The sequence below is a fragment of the Atractosteus spatula genome, chromosome 10 (assembly GCF_055471065.1).
Source record: "Atractosteus spatula isolate fAtrSpa1 chromosome 10, fAtrSpa1.hap1, whole genome shotgun sequence".
NCBI lineage: Eukaryota > Metazoa > Chordata > Actinopteri > Semionotiformes > Lepisosteidae > Atractosteus > Atractosteus spatula.
In genome coordinates, this window is record NC_142715.1 from 22,454,524 (window position 1) to 22,479,678 (window position 25,155).

Genomic DNA, 25,155 nt, shown 5'->3' on the forward strand with positions numbered 1-25,155 from the left:
TTGATATTGAACTGTGTAAGAGACCTTTTTTAAAAAATAATTTATTTATAGCAAATTTATTAGTCATTCTGAGTAAATTTCACATTCATAAATCAAAATGGTCCAATAATACTCCCCCTTTTAGTACTTTTCAGATGGAGTTGAAATATTATTTAAATTCTATAAAAATAAAAAAAAATGCTTAAGCAAGGAAAACATTTGATATATGTAAAAAATATAATTTACTTCGTTACCTCTGCCAGTTAATTTTTTTTTTCTGTTCGTGTTTTCTTTCTCTTGTATCTGTTTCTGCTCCTCTAGTTGTATTTGTAAATTATTTACACATTTAATAAAAATAAAACAATGTCGGCCGTATACGTTACACTATAATATAACGCAAACATCTATTCTGGACTATTTTTTCAGATTTTTATTATTCGAATATTTTTGTGGTTTATAGCAACGGTCACTAAGGAAGTTCATCTGATAACCCGGAAGCCCTCTCTATGACCACATTTTGCTTTCTGTGTTCAAACCCACGTGTTTGCAGCCGTGGCAGCTGCAGGACTTGTCTGTGTCTTCTAGATCGACTCTGAAAAAATGGAGCATCTGTTGCTTAATCTGAAAACTGAGACGCACTCTTTCATGGAGATTGTGCTTAAATCGATCGTGCATGAAGTTTCGGAAGTTTTCCGAAACCGGACAGATGATTCCGAGAAGTCGATTGAACAAAAACTCCGCCGGATCTCTGAGGTTCTGGCGAGACGGGTCTTGATTAAAATCACGTCTGTCGACAACGGTTTCGGGGTCGAAATCGCGCAAATGAAGCAGGAAAACGAGCTTCACTGTTTCATGGAGGTTTTGCTCAAATCGTTCGTGTATGAAGTTTCAGAAGTTTTCCGAAACAGGATGTCTGACTCTGAGAACGAGTTTCAAGACAAACTCCGCAGCGTCTCCCAGATCTTGGTGAGTCGGGCCGTGATTAATATCACACAGTGTGTGGAGGACAGTTTCGGGACAGAAATAACGCGAATGAAGGAAAACGAGACCTTTAAAGTGCGACTGCAGCTGTGGGAGAAGGAGTCGGGCGCAGGAGGAGATCAGGGAGGGACAGATCATGTTGGACTCATGCCTCCCTGTGAAATCACTGCAGAAACAAATGAAGAAACGGAGCCGTCGGGTAAGTGCGGTGACTTTTATGTAGTAATGTCTGTGTTTAAGAACGGTGTTTTTAACTTCCTCACTGTTGAATCTGTAGTGGAGAGATGCAGAGCGAAGTAGGAGAGGTTTGTGATGTTGCCGAGGGATTCTTTTCTGCGAACTAAACTAGTTGTGGTCTGGTTATATTCTCATTAATGTTATTGCTGTTCTTTGAATGTGGCCAGAAACTCGGTTTTGTCTAAGTATTATTGAATTTGTCATCAACTGATACACTTTCTTTATGTGAAAACCAATTTAGGAGACTTTGGAGTCTTGGAAATATGTTTGTGGGCAGATTATTTATCGACGTGGCGGTAACTATCTCTTCTGTGCAGTGTAATTGTACCGCATTGTACATTAAAGCAGTGTCCAGTCAGCCAGTGTGTCTGTATGAACCCCTCTCTCTCAGTGCAGTGTTAATGTACTGGAGTGTCTGGTCAGTGTGTCTTTATTAACCCCTCTCTCTCTCAGTGCAGTGTTAATGTACTGGAGTGTCCAGTCAGCATGTCTGTATGAACCCCTCTCTCTCTCAGTGCAGTGTTCATGTACTGGAGTGTCCAGTCAGTGTGTCTGTATGAACCCCTTTCTCTCTCAGTGCAGTGTTCATGTACTGGAGTGTCCAGTCAGTGTGTCTGTATGAACCCCTTTCTCTCTCAGTGCAGTGTTCATGTACTGGAGTGTCCAGTCAGTGTGTCTGTATGAACCCCTCTCTCTCTCAGTGCAGTGTTCATGTACTGGAGTGTCCAGTCAGTGTGTCTGTATTAACCCCTTTCTCTCTCAATGCAGTGTTAATGTACTGGAGTGTCCAGTCAGTGTGTTAAATATTGGCAATTTAGTGAAGTTACATCCCCGACTGTCCTCTGCTGCCCTTTTCAATCTTCTGCAGTGCACAAAAAAGTCTTAAGAAAATGATTACAACTTTGTTTGATCAGCTTCACCTCCTAGACCCTGTTAATTGCTATGATGAGTTATTGCTTTGTGCTCTGTTTTGCCGTCTTCTGAATATAGTCTGAGGAATACCCAACGAAGAAGTCATGTAGCTGGTGTAGTAAAGCAGGCTTAATTATTATAGAACCACTAATATCAAGATAGCGCTTGCTTTTCCCCCAAAATTGGAAACTAAAATATTATTTTTTTATGGTTTTAATATGTGCATATTTTATGTATCAAAATTACATAAATTAGACTACCTTCAGTTCGGGAACAAGTAAAGGTTTATTCCCTGCTGGAAAGATAAGAAACAACATTTCAGCTGTAGAAGAAGGTTTTGACGCCCGAAGAAGGCTCCATAGCCAGAATGTTGTTTCTTTTTTTCTCTTTTCAGCACAGGAATAAACCTCTACGTTCCTTTGCAGCCTACGCATGCTGACACAGCTCCCTGTGTGAACTACTTTAAGTATTCATGCTGTATGTATTATTTTCGTCTGTAGATTGTGTTACATTCAGATTCATCCTGTTTGTGTTCTAGGTACAATGTTTTGACGTACAGATTTGATTTCGCCACCCCATTTTGATGAAAATAATATTGGTTAACCTGCGGTATATTTTGTAGATGGAATATTTAATAATAGACGTATTCAATAGTACAAAGCTTTGAGGTCCAGCCTAGTTTGCATTGAAAGAAAGCGAATGAATGATTTTCCTTCTACTGTCATTTGTGTACTGGGATAGTCGAGTTGAAATGTCTTTAGTAACACAGAGCTGCATATAAACAGGGCGGTATCACCAAGTTTTCCCTTGTTTACTTCGCCTGTTTGGAGTCGAGTCTGCTCAACACGAATGAACACAATGCGTCACTCCCTTTTGGTTCAGGGATAGACGCGGTGAGTTTCAAGTTCATCAGCCTGCGAATGGAGGAAGGAAAAACATTTTTAAGAAATTCTGTCCACATGCACTCACTCACTGCAAAAGCAGCAGCAACCACAGGAAGCGTTTTGACCTGCGTAACAAACCGGTGACGTCACTTGGGGGGGTGTCCCATGCCCCCCTTTTTGTAACTGTGCCTCTCAAATCCTCATGTACTTGAAGTCCACACTTCTTATGCTGCGTCATGGTGTGGACCTGGAGAAAGGGCTTAGTGTACAGTTTGAAAACTGGGACATGGTCTTATAATGTTAGTGAATAGGGAGGACAAGTTATGCCATGAATCAATAAATGTGTGTTGAATGTCTTATAAACCCTCTTAACATTGACACAGGAGCAGGATTTGTGGCTGCTGCGGTTCGGAGCCTCGCATTGTCTTGCAAATGTGTTCATCTGTGTGACAATGAACCCTTTCTCAGTCTGTCTGGGGGGTGGGTCTCAATCTACTGTCTCCCTTCCTCGATTTAACATCTGATTCGTCCTCACTACCACTACGGGCTTAAGAGCTCATGAATTTAAAGTGAATATTTAACAGGCTGTGATATATATATAACCAATATAAATGTCAATATAATATACATATTACTGAGAAGTTATCATCAGTGAATGATTTTAAGATTTTAATGATAAATATCTATTGTACGTAGTGACTTTAAAATCTTTGTATATAAAATTTCAGATTAAAACAAAGTTTTTGCATATTCTTTGTTGTGTATATATATATGGTTCAGCCACAGAACCAGGAGAACATGTCTCCTTCTTCTTATAATATTATTGTGGTTTTGTTTTTGTTACTGAGAGATATTGGTACATAGTATATATATAAAACCATTTTCCATTGTAATTCAGGGTTCCGGATCGCTGAAAGTCTTAACGCACAAGAGAGAATGGTGATATACATAGAAAAATTGGTACCAGATGATTATTTGTAGCGGCTTCCTGAATATTTGTCCCACAAGAGACACTTTTTTGTTGAAACTATCAGGTTTTGATGTACTTTCATGTGAACTCTTGCTCTTCAGATGGTAAGAGATTGCATCTGGTATTGCATGTAATTAAATGGTGATTCTTTTATTTGCTCTGTTTCCTATATCAGGAAAATATAGTATATGCTCAGTAGAGGGGCAAAGTTTTTAGTAGTGTTGTGGGAATTTTCTCTAAACACTTAAACGCGCAGAAAGAGATTCTGCATTCAAGTAGTATGCTCCGTGAAGTTGCCCGTCCTACAGACAGCACAAACAATGAAACCCACGTGATTCGTTAGTGCTATGTTTGTGCCGTTGAAAGTAGCTTCTGTGCTGCTTTCGTTCCTAAGATATAGCGCCTTGTTTTTTCGGGGTCGTGACGTCACTTAGCCCCCTTCAATGTCATAGGGGAACTGGACCGGTCTCAATCGTTAGTGCTGTGTTTGTGCCGTTGAAAGTAACTTCCCAGCTACTTTCTTTCACGAGATATAGCGCCTTCTTTTTGGGGGGTTGTGATGTCACTCAGTCTCCCTACAATGTCTTGTCCCTACAATGGACCGGTCTCGTTTGTTAGTGCTGGGATTGTGCCGGTTTGTGCCGTTGAAAGTAACGTTTGTGCTGCTTTCGTTCCCGAGATATCGCGCCTTGTTTTTCCATTAATCACGTGACCATGCACAGTGACTTTGACCTCGAGTAAATCCGTCAACTGAGTTAAAGCACTCTGTTACCAGCATGAGAGGAACAATTCTGCAACTTTGTTCCTCTGTTTGCCCAGGTACGGGGGGGCCGCGGTGGATTTTGCATTTAATATCATTATCTTCTATGCGTTTGTGTGAACAGGAAAATTAAATTTTCTCCAATATACCCGAATTAGAACAGTTTCAAGTGTAGCCTTAAAAAGTGACATTAGCAAACAATTGTATGTTCTTAAAAAGAGGCTTTAACAAACAAGTCTTAATACCTCATAGCATTGTCCTTTTTTAAAAATCTGAAGAAGTAATCAGTTTCATATTGTCTCCTTCTTAAGTAAACATAGGCATCAAGGGACGTGTGAAGATTCCACCTGTCTGTCGAGCCACGTATTTAAAAAGACTTGAATTTGCAACTTTCTGAACCATTGTTGCTCTTTTTTATGCAAAGCCAAAGTGAAAAGGAACCAGGACTTCAGGACTTTTTTTTTAAAGGGGCACTATGTACAAAGTTTCATAACACATCCGAGAAACAGGAGTCTACCATCTCACACATGCAGACCGTGGCAATATTGGAAATTATTTTTATTTTCACAGAACAGAAGTGAACACATATCTAGGTTCTTTGGAAAAACTGGCATTATCCACGTGTTTGTATTAACAGGGGTCTTATGCACAAACATGAAACGATTAGCTCAGTCCTTTTATCTGTACTTCTGGTCAGTCCTTGGTGTAGAATACAGCATGAGGGCACACCTTGAGCTCTGAAGACACAGATATGACTGCCTTTGTTAGATCGCCAGATTTCTCCCAGGTGAAGTCGTGTCTTTTGCAATATGCAATGTAATGACCCAGGACAGGTGGGCAGAACGCAGTGACACCTCTTAATTTGAAGGTCCCATTTAATTCCAGGTTATGTGGAAAATCTGAAAGTTGACTCTCAAAGATATTTTGAGACTGGACAGTGTTTTCTTCACGACTCAGCCAATCTCCCATGTCACAGTCAATGTTGCCTAGTTGACAAGCTGTGCTCTACAGTACCATTACACAAGATGTGTTCTGATAAAGCTGGGTCACAAACTTGCATTTCTATCAGAGTGTTCTGCACATCTGTAATTTGAACAAGTGTTAACAACACTTTTGCTATGATTTCTGAAATATTACATTCAGCTCTCACTTATTGTAGCTCTGACTCTGTTTTCATTGCACCAAAGATGTCCCTCAAAATTTTAGCTCTTAGAATATAAACATCTTTGTGCACACCTTTCTGTGCCAAATGTTTCACCAGTTGAAATATTTCTATGCTATCTACAGCCTGATTAACATAGCTGCTAGAAGTCCTGCTACCACAATAGGCACTGCATAGGCACTGACATCAAATGCACAAGTGTTCAGTACACTCCACTCACCTTTACTGGGGGCAGGTCTCTGCTGCTTCCATTCCTCATCAGAGCCACTACAGCCTTTTTCACAGGAACCGAACAATCTATGTTGTAACCACTCAGAACAAGGCACAAGATAAAAAGATGGTTTCCGTTTTTTAAGTAGTGCTGGATGTCTCTGCTTCACAGGTGGTAGCACTGACAACGGCCCTCTCACACTGCTGGGAAACACTATGAGCACCCATTGATATTCTCATACCTCCTATGTGTGCTAGGTGCTTCATAAGGAACTTGTCAACTCGCATTGGCAGAGTGTCATGCTTCAGCACTGATTGTATTAGGTTTTTGAAATCCGCCTCCTCATTGGCTGAACTTGCAGTAATGTTCACACTTTTGAAGAGTGGAACCATTAAGCCTGTCCAGAGTGGGAGATAGCAAGCAAGCCTCGTGAGATGAGGAACAATCTCCGGTAGGAAATGCAGGTTATCTCTATCACCACTGTCCACAGCAAGCAACCTGAATTCTTCACAGATTTCTGTTACCCAGTCTTTCAATGCTGTCGGGCATGCATCAAGGGTACAGCTTGGCTCTTGGTCCCCAGCTACACCTATTTCTTCTAGAACTTCATCAGAAGGAAAAGCATCGTATCCTTCTGCTATTTTTTTGTTCTAAGTGTGAGGTTTTAAGTGTGATTTTATCTGTTATGCATGTATATATTGATTCTTTGTTACCTTTGCAGTCCTGCAGCACTTGGGTATATTCTTTTGTCAGGTTATGTCTGGCAGCACAGCCTGAATGTTAGTACTGTTAAGTTCCTACCCTCCTAACAGTGCCTGTGGGTGATGAATCCTGGAATGAAGGGCAAATATGTAGAATGAGTACTATGGTGCAACAACATACATTGTTTAAAATACAAAAAAACAAATCCTGTCCTCACATCGACTTTCGTAACCAAACAATGTGTAAAATGTTTAACAATGTCAGAATAACAATGAACAATGCAGAGCTTTAATCCAGTACATTTCCTTGGTCTCTTAAGTGTGGTAACAGTGTAACACACCAAATGATGCAATTTTATACCAATTCTGTACTTCCTTAATATACTCTGTTGTGTGAGGGTATAACTTAATAAAGCTCACACAAAACTCATTTTATCCTGTTCTATGCTCTGTGAAGGCAGACCTTAATCTATTGTCAAATGGTTAACTCTACTACATTTACTACAATAGTGGAATCACCAGTTTCATGTCTGCTGCTTCTGCGACATGATACAAACAACATAAACCATGCAAACATTCCCAAAGATGCTCAGAACTTCAAAGAGGCAGGTACTTTAACATACATTATGAACTCCTCTTCCTCTCTACAGGTAATGGAACAATAGAAAGGCAACAGCTCCTTAATAAGCTATTGCATGCAGTAGGTCTGATATCTACTTTCATACACAATTAAGAATTAACAATCAAACATCACAAATATGTAGTTCAGTACATGGAATCGGACCGCTCAAAGTTTAAAAAAAATAAAGCAATTGATGAGTAGTTTAAATCCCCAGAAAGAAATAAGGATGAATGCAAAACACTGCATATTGCTTAGAACTGAAATCTCAAACAACAAATCGTGGCGAGCTTTACACTTCTCTTTTGTTAGCTCCATGATGTCACCCTTTAATCTTAGTGTTCATGTGATGGCTGAATCCCTAGCTAGACCCATGGCCCGGGTATTATGGGAAATGTTTAATGCAAAGTATAGAGAAGTCCGATTAAAAAAAACAAAAACAAAAAATGAATTTCACCAAACCTGGCTTAAACTGTTCTTTTTCCCAATTTTTACGTGATTAATAATAATATCCTTTCAGTTACATAGTGCTTCTCTGGAAACCCCAGTGAAAGCGCTCTACAGGTAATGGGGACTTCCCTCCACCGCGTAAATGAAAATAACTAAGTTTTTTACATTGTTATGGATTACAGTTTAAGTGCACATCAAAAAGTCTCTGTATATGTAGATAGAAATTGATAAATTAATATTTTTTAGACCCGCCTACTCACGTTTACTGCAATACCAAGGCCCATCACCACTTCTTTCGTTTATGATATGTTTTTAAAGCATTGCATTCACCACTTAATCATTTCAACTTTCACATCAGCAATTTGTAACATGTCAAAGATTTTTGGGGGTTCAGTTCTCCTTGTAACAGTTACAGAAACAAAACATTATAATTTAAATTCAGAAGTGTGACAAATCCTTTCAAGTTTCACTTGCATGTGTAGAAATATCATGATAACGACAAATGAAGCTTACTAATTTTTGTGGTATTCCCCACGATATAAAACAAGTTTCTCAAATATCTTTACTTTAAAATAAATTCATGGGAACGTCAACGTAGCATCATAATTACAGTATAGCATTTCTAGTTTGTAAAGTAACTTACGATTTGGAAGAAGAGGTCTTCGCCAGAGATGCAGATAATAAATCAAACATCAACTGCAAAGGCTGGGGTCAGCTGATCAAGAGATCACAATTGAAAGATCTGGTGGTTGTGAACTTGCGGTTTTGTATGGTGCCGACGGCACAGAGTGACATCACGGCCAGAAAAAGAAGGCGCTATATTAAAATGTAAAACATCCACCCCCACCCGACCAGACAGAGTCGGAAAACAAATTGCATTCATTGTTTTCATCACATCCAGTAATTTAAGTACTGAGTGTGTTGGTACCTGTAAATGTCTTTGTAGTCATATTTGTGTATTCAGAGGTCAAGGTGTGCCCTCATGCTGTATTCTACACCAAGGACTGACTAGAAACACAGATAAAAGAACTGTGAGCTAATCGTTTCATGTTTGCGCATAAGACCCCTGTTAATACAAACACGTGGATAATGCCAGTTTTTCAGAGAACCTAGATATATGTTCACTTCTGTTCTGTGAAAATAAAAATATTTTCCAATATTGCCGCAGTGTTCATGTGTGAGATGGTAGACTCTTGTTTCTCGGATGTGTGATGAACTTGTGTAAACTTTGTACATAGTGCCCCTTAAAAATAAAAGTCCTGAAGTCCTGGTTCCTTTTCACTTTAGCTTTGCATAAAAAAGAGCAACAATGGTTCAGAAAGTTGCAAATTCAAGTCTTTTTAAATACGTGGCTCGACAGACAGGTGGAATCTTCACACGTCCCTTGATGCCTGTTTATTCAAGAAGGAGACAATGCGAAACTGATTACTTCTTATGATTTTTAAAAAAGGACAATGCTATGAGGTATTAAGACTTGTTTGTTAAAGCCTCTTTGTAAGAATATACAATTTTGCTAAAGTTCGCTTTTTAAGATTACACCCGCAACTCCTCTAATTCGGGTATGATATTGGAGACAAATTTAATTTTCCTGTTCACACAAACACATAGAAGATAATGATATTAAATGCAAAATCCACCGCCGCCCCCTACCTGGGCAAGCAGAGGAACAAAGTTGCAGAATTGTTACTCTCACGCTGGTAACAGAGTGCTTGAACTCGGCAGATGGGGTTACTGGAGGTCCAAGTCACCGTGCATGGTCACGTGATCACCAGAAAAACAAGGCGCTATATCTCAGGAATGAAAGCAGCACAAACGCTATTTTTAACAGCACAAACCGACAGAAACATAGCACTAACGAATGAGGTAAGTTTCATTGTTTGTGCTGTCTGTAGGGGGGGCAACTTTACAGAGCTAATTAACCCCCCTCTCAGTGCAGTGTTAATGTACTGTAGTGTCCAGTCGGTGTGTCTGTATGAACCCCCCTCTCTCTCTCTCTGTGTTTCTCGCGAGACTGAGTGGGTGAGTGGGCGGAGCTTCGGTGGGTTTGATCGTGTGGCGGTGTTTTCTTCACTGGGTTTGTGTTTTTCTGTCTTTTTGGGGGAAAAGCGGGGTTTATTTTCTCATCATGGCCGGTTCTGGAGGCTCTGATCCTCCAGACCTCTCCTTTGAGAAACTAACTCGACGCCATGGTGTGAAAATCTCCCCTGCGGAGTTCTGTCCGCTTGAGAGGTGCGTTCTTGCGGTCGGGGAGGTCGTGGGCTGCAGGAACATCAGGTCCGCTTCCCGCATGAGTGGAGGTATAGTCATTTTCCTGCAGTCTACCGATTTGGCAAACACCCCGGTGGAGAAGGGAGTCGTCCTGGACGGCACCTTCACCCCGGTACTGCCTCTCGCGGCCCCGGCTCGAAAGATCACCCTCTCCAACGTGCCTTTGTTCATGAGGAACGAGCTGCTGGAGAGGGAGCTGTCCCGGTACGGACAGGTGGTCTCTCCGATCAGGAGGGTCCCTCTGGGCTGCAGGGCACCGCAGCTGAAGCACGTCTTCTCTTTCCGGAGACAGGTCTACGTCATCCTATAAAACCCCACAGAAGAGATCAATGTGGCCCTTAAATTTCGTATTGACAGCTGTGACTATGTTGTATTCGTGACTTCGGAATCGATGAAGTGCTTCAGGTGCGGGAGCGAGGGGCATGTGGTGAAGAACTGCCCGGAGGTGGAGGAAGAGACAGGTAGGGAGCCTCAGCCCGAGGGCGCACAGGAGGCTAGCCGACAGCGTCAGGCAGCGGGGAGCGGAGCAGCGCAGGGAGGCAGCGGGGAGTCAGAGCCCACGGCCGGGGTGCAGGAGAGGAGATCGCTGGAGGGAGCAGGTGAGCCCGAGCCGGTGGCGTCCCAAGCAGGAGAGCAGATAGTTAAGAGTGGACCACCGCAGCCCTCAGAAGAGCAGGGAGCCCCCCACACCGGAGAGCAAGAGATGAGCGCTGGCGGAGAGATGAGCGCTGCTCAGGAGAGTCAGGGAGAGAGAGAGCAGGTAGTGACACCGACAGGGGAAAACGCGTCTCAAGCGCCAGCGAAAATTGTAGACACGGTGTGGGGAGGAAATGAATTATCATCTGAAAAAATAGATGATGGTTTTAAGACGCCGCGGAGAAAGCGCACGAAAAAATCTGTGCAGAGTGCGGTGCAGAAGAAGCGCAGCACAGAGAGCTCGGTGGAGGGCGGCTCTGTCGCCGGCCCGGGGGCCGCGAGTGACTCCGACACCGGGAGAGTGAGGACGCGCTGGAGTGTCCTCGCCGCCGCCGCCCGTAGCTCCTCGGAGTCCGGGAGCGACGACGAGGGCGGATTCACCGACTCCTCCCTCGCCTCGGGCTCCTCGGCCCGGCGGAGCTGCAGAGGAGGCTACAGTTTCCAGAGCATCAGGGAATTCTTAGAAAAGACTAAAGGTAAGAGGGGAACTGTGGTCGAGGACTTTTTTCCCGACACCGAGCTCTTTGTCCTCTCCGCGACACGCCATCTGAAGAGGGGCTCGGGTGCGAATGACTTCAGCGATCAGGAGAGATGGCGTCTGAAGAGCCTATTAGGAAAGATCAGGGCAGGACCGCGGAACGCACCTCAGCACGAATGAGTCCTGTCCCTCACGTCACATCACTATCCGTCTGCGTGCTACATGTCTGTTCGTGTTTGATGTTCTTTCTTTTTTTCTTTTCCGCAAACATGGGCGACATTAGGATAGGGAGTTTGAACACCAATGGGTGCAGGAGGGCTTTGAAGCGAGCTGCGGTGTTGGAGATTATCAAAGAAAAGAGCCTGCAGGTGACGTTCCTGCAGGAGACCCACACCGACAGCTCCAACATCGTCGCCTGGCAGCGGGAGTGGCAGGGGGACATCGTGTACAGTCACGGGTCCCCTGTGAGCGCGGGGGTCGCAGTGCTGTTCTCTGTGGGGTTCAAGCCCCTCTCTATCGCCGTCCAGGAGGTGGTGAAGGGTCGCCTGCTACTCGTGCGAGTAGTTGTCGGGAAGAAAACCTTTGTTTTTATTAACGTTTACGCACCCACTGACGGCGGGGAGAGGGTCACCCTCTTCAGGGAGCTTGAGACTGCGCTGGCGACCTGCCAGCCTGAAGAGTTGGTCTTCCTGGGGGGGGATTTCAACTGCACAGAGAGCAGCACACTGGACAGGAATCACGCAGAGCCACATGGCCCGTCGGCCAGGGAGCTGCGCAGGATCCTCGTCAAGTCTGACCTCACCGACATCTGGAGGAGATGTCATGGGGACACGAGGCAGTACACCTGGGCCCAGGTCAGGGGGAATACCCTCTCTCTGGCCAGGCTAGACCGTTTCTACTGCCGTAAAAATCATTACAGCATCGTCAAGCAGTGCTCCATCTGTCCAGTGGGCCTGTCGGACCACTGTCTCACTGTCTGCACAGTCGCTGTGCCATCAGTGGGGTCCCGCAGTGCCTACTGGCACTTTAATACCCAGCTGCTTGACGATGCTCACTTCTGTGACTGCCTCGTGTTCTTCTCGCTATTTCTTCGGCCTAGAGAAGAAACCGGGCCAGAGCCGGCAGATCCACTGCCTGCGCTTGGAGACAGGGCAGGAGCTGCACGAGGCCGGGCAGATCCAGAAGAGGACCGTGCAGTTCTATAAAGCGCTCTTCTCCAGCGAGGCTAGTGAGGACTCGGTCCGCACACGCAGGTTCCTTGAAGACCTTCCACAGGTCCCCGAAGAGGAGAGGGCAGGGCTGGAGAGGCCTCTCTCCCTGGAGGAGCTCTCCACCGCACTCAGTGGCTTGAGCAATGGCAAGACCCCTGGCCTCGATGGCCTGCCAGCCGAATTCTATCGTGCCTTCTGGGCTGTGCTGGGTCCTGACCTGCTCGATGTATATTTGGAAAGTCTGGAGCAGGGGGACCTGCCACTGAGTTGCAGGAGAGCTGTTGTCACCCTGCTGCCCAAGAAAGGGGACCTGTGTGACATTAAGAACTGGAGACCTGTTGCCTTGCTGTGTGTGGATTATAAAATCCTGTCCAAGGCTCTGGCCAACAGTCTGAAGGTGGTGCTGGGGTCTGTGGTGCACTCCGACCAATCGTACTGCGTGCCCGGAAGGTCAATCTTTGATAACATTTTTCTGATTCGAGATGTTTTGGCCACCTCCAGACTATTGGGTTTAGACACTGGTCTCATTTCGTTAGACTAGGAAAAGGCCTTCGATAGGGTTGAACATCAGTATTTGTGGAGGACCATGAGGTCCTTCGGGTTCAGCCCCGTCTTTGTTGCCATGATTCAGGTGCTGTACAGTGACATCTTCAGTGTGCTAAAGGTCAACGGAGGGCTGAGTGCTCCGTTTCCAGTGCGGAGGGGAGTCAGGCAGGGCTGTGCACTCTCAGGAATGCTCTACTCCCTTGCCATCGAGCCTCTGCTACATCAGCTGCGCCGGGTCATCAAGGGGCTGTCCATCCCGGGCTGCCCCAATTCCACTGTCAAGATCTCGGCGTACGCTGATGACATCATGGTTGTGGTCAGTGGAGAACAGGATGTCAGGGCGCTACAGACAACTTTGAGTGATTTCCAACGGCTCACTCAATGAATTATCATCAGCCAAAGTAAACTGGGCCAAGAGTAGCACCCTACTCCTGGGGGAGTGGAGCGAGATGGGTCCCCCAGTCTTGCCAGAGAGGCTCAGCTGGACCAGAGGGGGACTCAGATACCTGGGGGTGCACCTGGGGGATGAGGCCAGCGTGAAAAAGAACTGGGAGGGGCTCCTTGAAAAAGTGAAAGGTCGTCTGGACCGCTGGCGCTGGCTGCTCCCCCAGATTTCCTACAGAGGCCGGGTTCTGATTGTCAACACCCTGGTGGCTTCGATGTTGTGGCATCGCTTGGTGTGTCTGGAGCCACCAGCCGGACTGGTCGAGGAGCTGCAGGCCACGCTCCTCGACTTCTTCTGGGACGGACTGCACTGGCTGCGGAGGGGCGTCCTCTATCTGCCCAGAGAGGACGGAGGGCAAGGACTAATCGACATCCGGAGCCGGGTGGACGCCTTTCGCTTGCAGGCAGTGCAGAAGCTGCTGTTCGGCCCGGCCTCGCTGTCCTGGAGGGAGCTGACCTTCACCCTGCTGCGTCGAGCAGGACACCTCGGGCTCGACTGTGTGCTCTTCCTGATGGACACCAGCAGGGTTGACCTGTCTCCACTGCCGCCTTTCCAGCGCAGTCTCCTGGAGGCCTGGCAGCATCTGCGCGTGCAGAGGGAAGAGGAGCGGCCCAGTCTATACTGGACACTCAGAGAACCATTAATACACAATCTACGAATGGACATAGGACCGGGCCGCTCCTTGGACTTTACTTGGGCGGTGTGTAGACAGGTTTCTCAGTCAGCTTCGCTCTGCTCTGCCTCTCGAGGAGATGCTGCTGATCCAGGGTCTGTTTGAGGATCATCGCATTCCAACCACACAGCCTCCTTTCCCTGGTCTGCTAGTGTCTCCTGCGCTCAGTCCCGGACCGACGGGATCTCTCCTTGAGCCCCTTGCCTCAGAGGAGAGGTCTCTAGCTGGTGTTGGGGGGAAATGTCTGTACAGACTAGTCGTAACATCTAGGCACCAGGCCCAGCTGTCCGCGCTCCCTGACACTCCCTGGAGGGCTCGTCTGGGAGTGCCGGATGACGTCCGGCCTGCCTGGGGTAGCCTCTACAGATTTCCCCTCAACAAGAGGGCTGGTGATCTGCAATGGAGGGTCCTGCACACCATCCTGGGGGTCAACTCGTTTGTGTCGGTTCTGGACCCGGCGGTGACTGACGCCTGTCCCTTCTGCGCTCAGAGGGAGACGGTGTTCCACTGCTACAGCGCCTGCCCCCGCCTGTCGCCCATGTTTGCCGTACTGATCCGGCTCTTCACCAACCTTGGCCTGGCCTTCAACAAGGTTATTTTCGTGTTTGGGGTAGGTCATACAAAAAAACGGAAAACTCAGACCCTCCTCGCTAATTTTCTGCTGGGCCAGGCCAAACTCACCATCTACAGGACTCGGAAAAATAAGATCTCTGGTTCCGGGTCTGTAGATTTGGTGAGGATGTTCGAAGGGTTGGTGAAGAGCAGGATATCGTTAGAATTTTTGTTTTACAAATCGCATAATGACCTCAGAACATTTGAAAAGTTTTGGTGTTTTGGAAATATCCTGTGCAGGATCATAAATAATGAAAGAGTTTTATTCCAATTATGATTTTTTTCCCTCTTAATTCTTAAAATGGAGTTTTAAGACCCTTGATTAATACTTTTGTTTTTTTTTCTGTCAATAAAGTTTGATTGAACTCTCTCTCTCTGTGCAGTGTTAATGTACTGCAGTGTCCAGTCGGTGTGTCTGTATTAACCCCTCTCTCTCAGTGTAGTGTTAATGTACTGCAGTGTTCAGTCGGTGTGTCTGTATTAACCCCTCTCTCTCAGTACAGTGTTAATGTACTGCAGTGTCCAGTCGGTGTGTCTGTATGAACCCCTCTCTCTCTCTCAGTACAGTGTTAATGTACTGCAGTGTCCAGTCGGTGTGTCTGTATGAACCCCTCTCTCTCTCTCTGTGCAGTGTTAATGTACTGGGGTGTCCAGTCGGTGTGTCTGTATGAACCCCTCTCTCTCTCAGTGCAGTGTTAATGTACTGGAGTGTCCAGTCAGTGTGTCTGTATGAACCCCTCTCTCTCAGTGCAGTGTTCATGTACTGGAATGTCCAGTCAGTGTGTCTGTATGAACCCCTCTCTCTCTCAGTGCAGTGTTAATGTACTGCAGTGTCCAGTCAGTGTGTCTGTATGAACCCCTCTCTCTCTCAGTGCAGTGTTCATGTACTGGAGTGTCCAGTCAGTGTGTCTGTATGAACCCCTCTCTTTCATTGCATTGTTAATGGACTGTAGTTTCCAGTCAGTCTGTCTGTATTTACCCCCCTCTCTCAGTGCAGTCTTAATATGCTGTAATTTCCAGTTTGTTCTTGTCAGTATAAATCCCTCACTCTCAGTGTAGTGTAAATGTACAGTAGTGTGCAGTCAGTGTGTCTGCATGAACCCCTCTCTTTCTCAGTGCAGTGTTAATGTAATGTATTATTATTATTTCTGTAGTTTTATTTTTTACATGGTAGTTAGGTTTCTGACAAAGCTTGTATATCTATCACATAATATTAGAAACCCCCTTAAACCCTCTTATTCCTCTATGCTTAAACAACCCAAATTGATTGCGAGTATACTAGACGTGTGTTTGTGTAGCTTAAAGCTTACAGCTTTAGCTTGAAGCTTTTAAGATCACATGGCCTCAGCTATCATTACTATGCTAATGTTACTCATATATACATACATACCAAACCTTATGCTGATGTGGCTGTCTCTATTCTAATTGCATCTCTGACATAAGAACTTGGATGACTCAAAATGTCCTTCATGTTAACTGTGACAAGACTGAAACCATGCTTATTGGCACCACCCATCAACTTTATAAAACCAGTAAGAAACCCTATCTGTAGATGGTCTTGTACTTGAGCTTCACTCTAAATTGAAAACTTGGGGATGATTTTTGACGTTCGACCCACATGCGCAGAATGTTGTCAAAACATCTTTCATTCACTTAAAAAATATTGCTAGACTACGCCCTATGTTATCACTAACTGTGGCTGAAAAGTGTTGTTTAATCTTGAATCAACTACTGTAACGCTCTACTCTCTGGGGTTTCTAAATCCCCATTGAACAAACTCCAGTATGTCCACAATTCGGCAGCCAGTATCCTGACCAGGTCTAGTGCAAGTGTTCACATTACTCCTATCCTGGAGTCCTTGCACTGGCTTCCTGCGTCGAGTCCTTGCGTCAAGTTTCCTGTCGACTTAAAAATCCTCCTGCTCACCTATAAGGCTTTCCATGGCTCGGTACCTGTCTGAGTTATCCCCCTACTCCCCACCTCACAACCTTCGCTCTTCTAATTCTGCTCTCCTTACTGTCCCCCAAGCCCGTCTACATTGAATGGGTGACAGGGCCTTCACCTGTTATCCCCCCAAGCTCTGGAACTCTCTCCTTAAGGATATCGGAGAGTCACCTTCTCTAAACTCCTTCAAATCCAGACTCAAAACCTTCTTCTTCAGAAGAGCCTTTATTTAACTGTTCTTTACCCCTCTGCTCCTACTGTACTTAGTACCACCATCTACTGTCTCCTCTAACTGTGTATTCTCATCGTGCTTATATTGTGTATTTTTTGTTGTTGTCATTTTATAAAACGCTTTGAGAAGCCACCTTTAAAGGTGCTGTATAAAATAGTTTTTTTATTATTATTATAAAGGTCTTGTCTTCTTGTCCTATGTTTACAGGCTCAGAGGCCAGTACTCTCTCTGAAGCTGGGGAAAGGGCTCCTCTTGAACAGCAGCACAGTGAGGAGGAGTGGGGCTCCAGTCTGATGCAGGAGATAGTGCTCACTGCCACACAAGAGAAAGAGAAACTCAGGGAGCAGCAGACAGAGAGCAGACAGAGTGTCAAGGATCTGGACTCTGTGCCCATGATGAAGACAGACCCTGAGAGTGAGACACCTGGGCTCTTAGTATGTGATGATTTTACAGAGAAGATGAATAATCTGGACTCGAACAATATTACACGAGGTTGTAATGAACTGGGTTGTGTCTCTGTACAAGAGCACAGTGAAGAACTGGATGTCTTTAATCTTACAGAGCAGGACATGGAGCCCCAGTTGATTGACTGTGCAGAGCAGCAGACTGATGTACCTGGTGAAGAGAACAGTGTTGAGATACAGCACCGAGAGGAGAGTCAGTACAGGGAGGAGCAACAGCAGCTCCTACAGGGGTTGATAATTAGGCCTTGTTCTGTTCAAGTGGAGAGACTGTCATTGCACAGTCTCAAACAATCATATGATCCCTTAGCATCTGATGACTTTACACACAGGTTTAATAATCTGGTTACTGAGAAAATCATTGAAAGTTTTAATGAACTGGAGAGTGTGTCTGTTCTTGGGCAAAGAGAGGAACAACTGAATGAACTGGATGGTTTAAGTCTCAGAGAGCTGGAGATGGAGTCCCAGATGATTCACACTGCTGAGCAGCACACTGAGGGACATAATGAAGAAAACAAATCTCACTTTCATCACACAGAGCAAGACCATTCCATGGAGCATTTGCAGAATAAGAGACCCCAGATCGATCAGAGGATGAGGAAGAATCACTCAAGGCCTTGCTCAGATGGAGTGGACAAACTGCCATTATGGCACAGGGAGAAGCAGCGTTTCTGTCAGTCTAGCATTTCAAAACCCTACCAGCACCTTCACACAAGAGAGAGACCATTCAGCTGCAGTCATTGTGGGAAGAGTTTTAGTCACTCGCACCACTTAAAACGACATCAGCACATTCACACAGGAGAGAGACCATTCAGCTGCAGTCAGTGTGGGAAGAGTTTTAGTGTAAAAAGCCACTTACAATTACACCAGCGCATTCACACAGGAGAGAGACCTTTTAGCTGCAGTCAGTGTGGGAAGAGTTTTAGTAAGTCAAGTCACTTAAAAAGGCATCAGCGCATTCACACAGGAGAGAGACCTTTCAGCTGTAGTCAGTGTGGAAAGAGTTTTAGTCAATCACACATCTTAAAACGACATCACCGCATTCACACAGGAGAGAGACCATTCAGCTGCAGTCAGTGTGGGAAGAGTTTTAGTCGGTCTGGTGACTTAAAAACCCACCAGCACATTCACACAGGAGAGAGACCTTTCAGGTGCAGTCTGTGTGGGAAGAGTTTTAGTCGGTCAGGTGACTTAAAAACCCATCAGCACATTCACACAGGAGAGAGACCGTTAAGCTGCAGTCAGTGTGGGAAGAGTTTTAGTAAGTCAAGTCACTTAAAAACCCACCTGCGCATTCACACAGGAGAGAGACCGTTCAGCTGCAGTCAGTGTGGGAAGAGCTTTAGTCGGAAAAACCACTTACAATCACACCAGCGCATTCACACAGGAGAGAGACCATTCAGCTGCAGTCTGTGTGGGAAGAGTTTTAGTCACTCAGGTAACTTAATATCCCACCAGCGCAATCACACAGGAGAGAGACCGTTCATCTGCAGTCAGTGTGGGAAGAGTTTTAGTCAGTCAAGTAGCTTAATATCCCACCAGCGCATTCATACAGGAGAGAGACCATTCAGCTGCAGTCAGTGTGGGAAGAGTTTTAGTCAGTCAAGTAGCTTAATAACCCACCAGCGCATTCACACAGGAGAGAGACCGTTCAGCTGCAGTCAGTGTGGGAAGAGTTTTAGTCGGTCAAGTGACTTAAAAACCCACCAGCGCATTCACAGAAGAGAGAGACCATTGTAGCGGCAAGGTTTATTAAAATACAGGAATTAAGTTTGCTGCTCCCTTGCCAGTCTCTCTCTGCCTCATCTCAAGTGGTGCTTGATACAGAGAGGCCATACCATTTGGTTCACATTTAAGGTGTTTTTGTAGCTGATAGAGTGTCCTGATAAGGAACAACTCCCAAAGCTGAGACACATCAGCCACCCTAATTAATGGTCATCTCTGGTGCCTCACTGTCTGGGAGATTCCAAGGGAGAGTCTCATCCCAAGTGGTTTACAACCCCAAGGTCAGAGTTCATAGCTATTCATCCTCACACGGGGCGCCAGTAAATGTAGGGGTTTGTGCATTTACTGGGACAATTGTTAATTGTAGCAGTAAGTCACAAAATGATTCTCGAATGCCCATGGAACTTTCAACCAATGAGTGACCGTAGTTCCTCCAGGTACAACTCCAGCTCCTCCTGGACATCCTCAGACTCGGCTCAGACAGTCATGTAACGGCGAGTGTGTCCCAGTGCCAGGACTTTTCCTTGTTCTAAGAGTTGAGAACGGAGGTTGCCAGCGTGTAACCAAAGGATCCACCCGAGGTTAGCCCAGCAGCAAGCCTCGTGAACCCACCACGAACGCTCACCTGATCAACGAGTGAACTACGGTCGGAACTGTGGACAGCTGAATATCAGTATTCAGGACTCGCGCTACATCGGGAACGAACCGGTCTTCTTCCTGTCTAAAGATTGTGACTTTTCTGTGTGCAAACTCTGCTAGTTTCAGCCAACACTAACTAGCCGGTCTTCAGGGAGCATCAGCAGCGCACCGCAGCAGAAATCTCTCCCTCCTTCTCCTTCTCTCACGTCGAACCAGCACTGCCTTGCCAGAGAGCGCCGATTGGACACGGCAACATCCTGCCACTGCTTCTTTGCGTCCGCGGGAGATCTGAATCCCCATAGAGCGGATGAGTATTCAACATTCTGCATTACAGCTTGAGAATTCAATTGTTACCTCAATGCCAGTTGATATCAATTTAATTCCTATGAGTGATGTACTTGCTTAAGAGTATTTACCCAGTGGGCAAAAGACGTATAATATATGTCTATTAAACGCATACCTTAGACGTATAAATGTGGTCCGCAATTCGTCTAGAATGAAATTCTAATATACGTCTATCGTTATACGTCTGTGATTAGATTAGATAAGTTCATTATACATAAATGGTTGGAGTTCTAGTATACGGATAAACTTAGAGGACTATTATACATATATGGTTGGAGTTCCGGTTAACTTTAGAGGACTATTATACATATATGGTTAGAGGTAGGGCTGGACGATAATTCGATAACGATAATTATCGCGATAAAATTTTCCTCAATATAAGTTTAACAAAAGTTCGATAAATGTTCGATATAATTTTTATGCTTTGCGCATGGTATGCGTATGCGCACAAAATACTGCGCGAGTGTGCGTGCGTGTTACAGACCAGGCAGCTAATGTGGTGTTGTTGACCCACACGGTGGTGGCTGACAGGATTGTAGTTAGAGTGGAGAAATGAGCGACACTGAAGCAAATGTAGTGCTGCCAACGACCAGCTCGAAGGACGATGACATTGTCAACAGAAAAGGTCATTCAACTTCGGTAATTTGGAGATATTTTAGCTTTTTACGATCAGACATAAAACAGAGCACTTTAAACTTTGCAGTCTGTCTGAGCCATCTTCTGTGTGTGTTTTATCACACTGCAGTATTTAATTTTTCTATTAAGATATTTTGTAAATTTTACTCATGCATATTTTGACATAAAAAAGACTTGAATACACTCTATTCATTTGTTTAATGTTTCTGCTGCTTGGCAAGTATTTGTTGTGTTCTTAAAATAAAGAGTTGTTTAATTTTCCAATTAAATGTTTCTTCAACTTTCACTCAGGAGAAAAAATCTGCCTCTAAACTTGAAAGAAATAATGATTTGAGATTTATCGTGATAATTATCGATATCGACTGATATGAAATTTTTTATCATGATAATGTTTTTGGCCGTATCGCCCAGCCCTAGTTAGAGGTCTATTATACGGACAACTTTAGAGGACTATTATACGGATAACTTTAGAGGACTATTATACATACATGGTTAGAGGTCTATTATACATCAAAGATAGGTTTTATAGGTGTAGAAACTAGTAAACCAAGAAATGATTTGGTTTAGAAATTTATTCTGAAAATACACATTCACACCTGAAAAATATGTATTTCAAATTATACATTGTATACAATCAATCAACAATCAACATATGGGCAATAATCATAAAAAAACCACTAGTTAGTCTTAAACTTCAGCTACAAATTCTGGTAACATGGCAATATACAGTATAGTAATGACAAACAAACTAATTACATTAACACACTAACTAACTCAAAACCACATTTTGATTCAAATACAAATTTTAAAATGTACAACTTCTATATTTCCAAGAAAAAAAAAATATTGCAATGGAAGTTAAGACGGTTTTTGTCAACCATTTGAAAACCCTGTCTAATTGTCCTAACAGGACCAGAAACCTATTATTTTCAGTGTCCAGATCTCCTGGCCCCCTGCCTTGCATATGCATTCTTCAAGTAACGCATTGCGTGCTCCTTTATTTCTTTTTCTGTCGATGTAGGGTGGGACTTCAGCACCGCAGCTAGGAGAAAATTATATAATATTACTACTCAAATAAATTATGATTAATATCTTCTTGAGTATAATCTCAAAAATGAACCATTTACTAAGGTTACTAAGGTTTACTAAGCTCAAAGATGAAATAAATGGATAAAATTTGGCTTGCATCATAGCAGTTGAGCAATAAAGTCTGTCCTAATTAAAGAGTACCCAAAGTTTGAAAGTACAACATAGAATAGGAGTACCTTTAATTACTGTATAAAGAGTTGTATCTCCCAGGCCACTCTTTTGTTGTTTATCTTTTCGGCTTGTGCCAGCATCAGTTCATTTGTCATAAGTCTGAAAACCAAATTCTCACTGAGTTTAGACATTTTTTCAAGTAAGTTTCCACTCAGCATTTATTTACTCAAATATTTAGGATCAAATTTAGTACTGTAATCCTTATATTTTAAAAGACAATTTAGCAGTTTTACACCTTGCACATTCAGTGGTTAACACATAGGTATCTATAAGCTCAATTCTGTGGATATGTTAACTTGATCAAAGTAAAAATGTAATGTAAAAACATTTAAAAAATCAACAAGCAATACCTTGACAAGACTGTGAACACACTTTCTCTGACATCACTGCCGCCTACTCTCCGAAGTTGGTTTATCTGGAAATAATATTATATTAGAAATAATGTTAGAAGCTACTAGATCTTCATTAATTAACTAATGAGACATACCCATTTATTCAATGGAACAAACACATTTTCACATATTAACTGCACTTTTTTGCAGTATTTTCTCAGTCTATAAATACAAAGTGACCATTTTTCAAAGTAAAAAAAAAATTGTAGTAACTTTTTAGAACATGAAAACACTTTATTTTGCCATTAAAGGATAAGCAAGATTATACATTAAAAACAGTAAGATCCATCAGGATTACGAGCAGCTCAAACTCGGTCTCCCGGACAGTTGGCTGGAGAAGCTCTGTCCACAAGACTGGGCAGCAGGCCTGGCTTGGCCGGAGCTGTGGGTGAGATGTGCCCAGATCCGAGCTGGCATGGATCTGGGCACGTCTGAGGCTGCCTTTCCTGCCCCAGAGATGCGAACAGCTGGACTTCTTCATCCGTCACAACTGTGTTTTCCCCAAGATGGTGCTGCAGTGCTTCCATGCTGGGGAGGACTTCCTCTGCCTGGTGTGCGTGCAGTGGACGGAGGGGCTGCTGCACCTCTTTGTCAGTTGTGATGGATTGAAGGATTTGAAGGATTACTTGACAGACCTGCTGGATGGCCTGTTTCGCTCTGTTCGAGGAGCTGTTCTTGACGGGGTACCCTGGAAAGAGCTGTTCCTCTTTGGATACCGCGGGTCTGAGGAGGGGGTTAATGCCATTTTAGTGAACCTCCTCCTCAGCCTAGCGAGGGCAGCTGTCTGGGAGAGGGGGAACCTGGTGATGTACAATAGCCTGAAGCCAGGCCTTGTCAGGCTGTACATCGCCAGGGTGAAGGACTGCTTCTCTCTCAGCCTGGCCTACTGCAGGGCTGAGAGGCGGATGGCCGACTTTCGCAGGATCTTCTTAAAAAATAGCATCTTTGTGGAACTGCGAGAGGAAGACCTGTACTTCAGGCTCTGAGATGGAGGTGTCTCCTAATAGAGAAAGATAAGATCAGAATATATTTTATGTTTGTGGTTTAGGGTTGTTATATTTATTTTGTTTTCTTGTGCCTTAATTAGCTTATTTTTTTCTTGAACTATGTTTTATATACAGATTTGATTGGTGTTGTAATTGTCAATTTCTTATTTTCTTTTTGTTTTTAAACCATTTAAATACTTTATTGCATTATTGATAAATGAAAGATAAAAAAGGCGTTGCGTTTAGGTTGCAGTTTCCCTTGGCGACATTTGTTCAAATCTCACTTCCGACAAAGAGCCTCTCTCGTTAGAATAGAAACGACAGAACTTCTAAGTAGAAAACATTTTCACATCTCACATTTCATGTGTTTAATGTTAAGTGTCTTAGTGGTTGCCTCGGTGAATGATGGCTCTTCTCCCTTGCAGGGTGACGTTAAACTTCTTCTGAGGAGTCTCCCACGTACAGCTTTTCTTCATCAAGAGCCAAAGCAACAGAGACAGACTTCAAACTCAAATGAATTACTCCTTGAGTGTTTATGACAGTCTTTAAAAAGATGAGAGCAGGCGAAACCGTCTTTGGAAATGAGCAAATTTAGTTCATACAGTGCTGAGTACCCAAGTTTGTTGCGCGGGAGACCAGGGTACGTTTCTGTGACAGGGCGCTGGTTTAATTTTTTTAATTGGTTGAATCAAATCTGAATGGCCAGGTGGTTAAGGTGTTGGACTTTAAATCCAATGGACAAATGTTAATGTGGGTTTAAACCCCCCTCCAGGTAGACTCTTATAAATATTCTGAAGTGATAGAATAGTTTGAAGATTTACACTGTATTTAAATGTCAATAACTGAACTCTCACAATCACATACTGAAGGCTTTACATGCAGTAGCTGTGTTGCAGTTTCTAATAAAGATGGAATTAAACTGTTTGTTTTGTGTCTCCCTGATCCACTTCTTGATCCAAATGAAATGTTTAATATGATCCCTCGAGAAAAAAAAGTCCTTGAGTCATTTTCCACCTGGAATGTGGAAACGAGTTGGAAACTTGATGTCGAACTGGAATTTAAATCACCTTTCACTACATTGGGCAGTATGTGCCAGAGAGAAGCTCTTGACATCCCTTTGATAGCTCAGTTGGTAGAGCAGAGGACTGTAGTGGAAACAGTGGGGAATCCTTAGGTTGCTGGTTTGATTCCAGCTCGAAGGAAGGTGTTTTTTGTGTACTTTAATCAAAGAGTTAAAATAGTGAATCTTTTTCACTCAGACTTCGATCAAAAGCTCAATAAACGACGAAGCAGGGGCTCTTGTTCCGAATTCAGCTCACGTCTGATTGTCTTGTTTTGGCCAAGATCTGATCTTTGAATTCAGGGACTACTCTGTCTGCTTTGTAATTCAAAAGTAGATACAAATATCACGTTTTTTGTAGATATTAAGGTGTTCTCTGTTTTCAAAGGATAGGTACATAATAGGCTTTATGATTTGGTTTTGATTTTGAATCATTATATTATTAAGTTTGTGCTTCCTGTGTTTTTATCATATCGTGAACTTATTTTTTAAACAAATGCTTACAAAGGCAAACACTGCACACATCTGTTTATACTAGCGGTGAACTGTACATTTTTATTTAGTACAAGCTACTACTGCACTTTTGGGAGTACTAAGTGGCAAAAATATAATATTCTGACCCTGAAAGGCATTATACTCACTGAACTGAGAGCGTGTGACTGTGTACGGGCTTACAATTC

At 43.9% G+C, this 25,155-nt stretch overlaps 1 protein-coding gene and 1 non-coding gene across 2 annotated transcripts; both read left to right on the plus strand.

The window, feature by feature from the left end:
- The first annotated feature begins 579 nt into the window (after window positions 1–579).
- On the plus strand, window positions 580–19,258 carry LOC148825850 (uncharacterized). The gene is made up of 3 exons (XM_088926252.1): window positions 580–1,159; window positions 17,179–18,138; window positions 18,223–19,258. Exons 1-3 carry the CDS (start codon window positions 580–582, stop codon window positions 19,170–19,172), a joined length of 2,490 nt encoding a protein of 829 aa, XP_088782378.1. The 3' UTR covers window positions 19,173–19,258.
- Window positions 19,259–24,529: 5,271 nt separating this feature from the next.
- On the plus strand, window positions 24,530–24,617 carry trnay-gua (transfer RNA tyrosine (anticodon GUA)). Its single transcript is given in 2 exon segments — window positions 24,530–24,566; window positions 24,582–24,617. It is a non-coding gene; the product is annotated as a tRNA-Tyr (tRNA).
- The last annotated feature ends 538 nt before the right edge of the window (window positions 24,618–25,155 follow it).

Excerpts from the sequence above, each read along its gene's own strand:
- LOC148825850 (XM_088926252.1), top strand. The coding sequence starts at position 580 with ATGGAGCATCTGTTGCTTAATCTGAAAACTGAGACGCACTCTTTCATG. Across the intron at positions 1,160-17,178 it reads TGAAGAAACGGAGCCGTCGG|GCTCAGAGGCCAGTACTCTC; the intron begins GTAAGTGCGGTG and ends CTATGTTTACAG. Across the intron at positions 18,139-18,222 it reads TTCAAAACCCTACCAGCACC|TTCACACAGGAGAGAGACCA; the intron begins TTCACACAAGAG and ends GACATCAGCACA.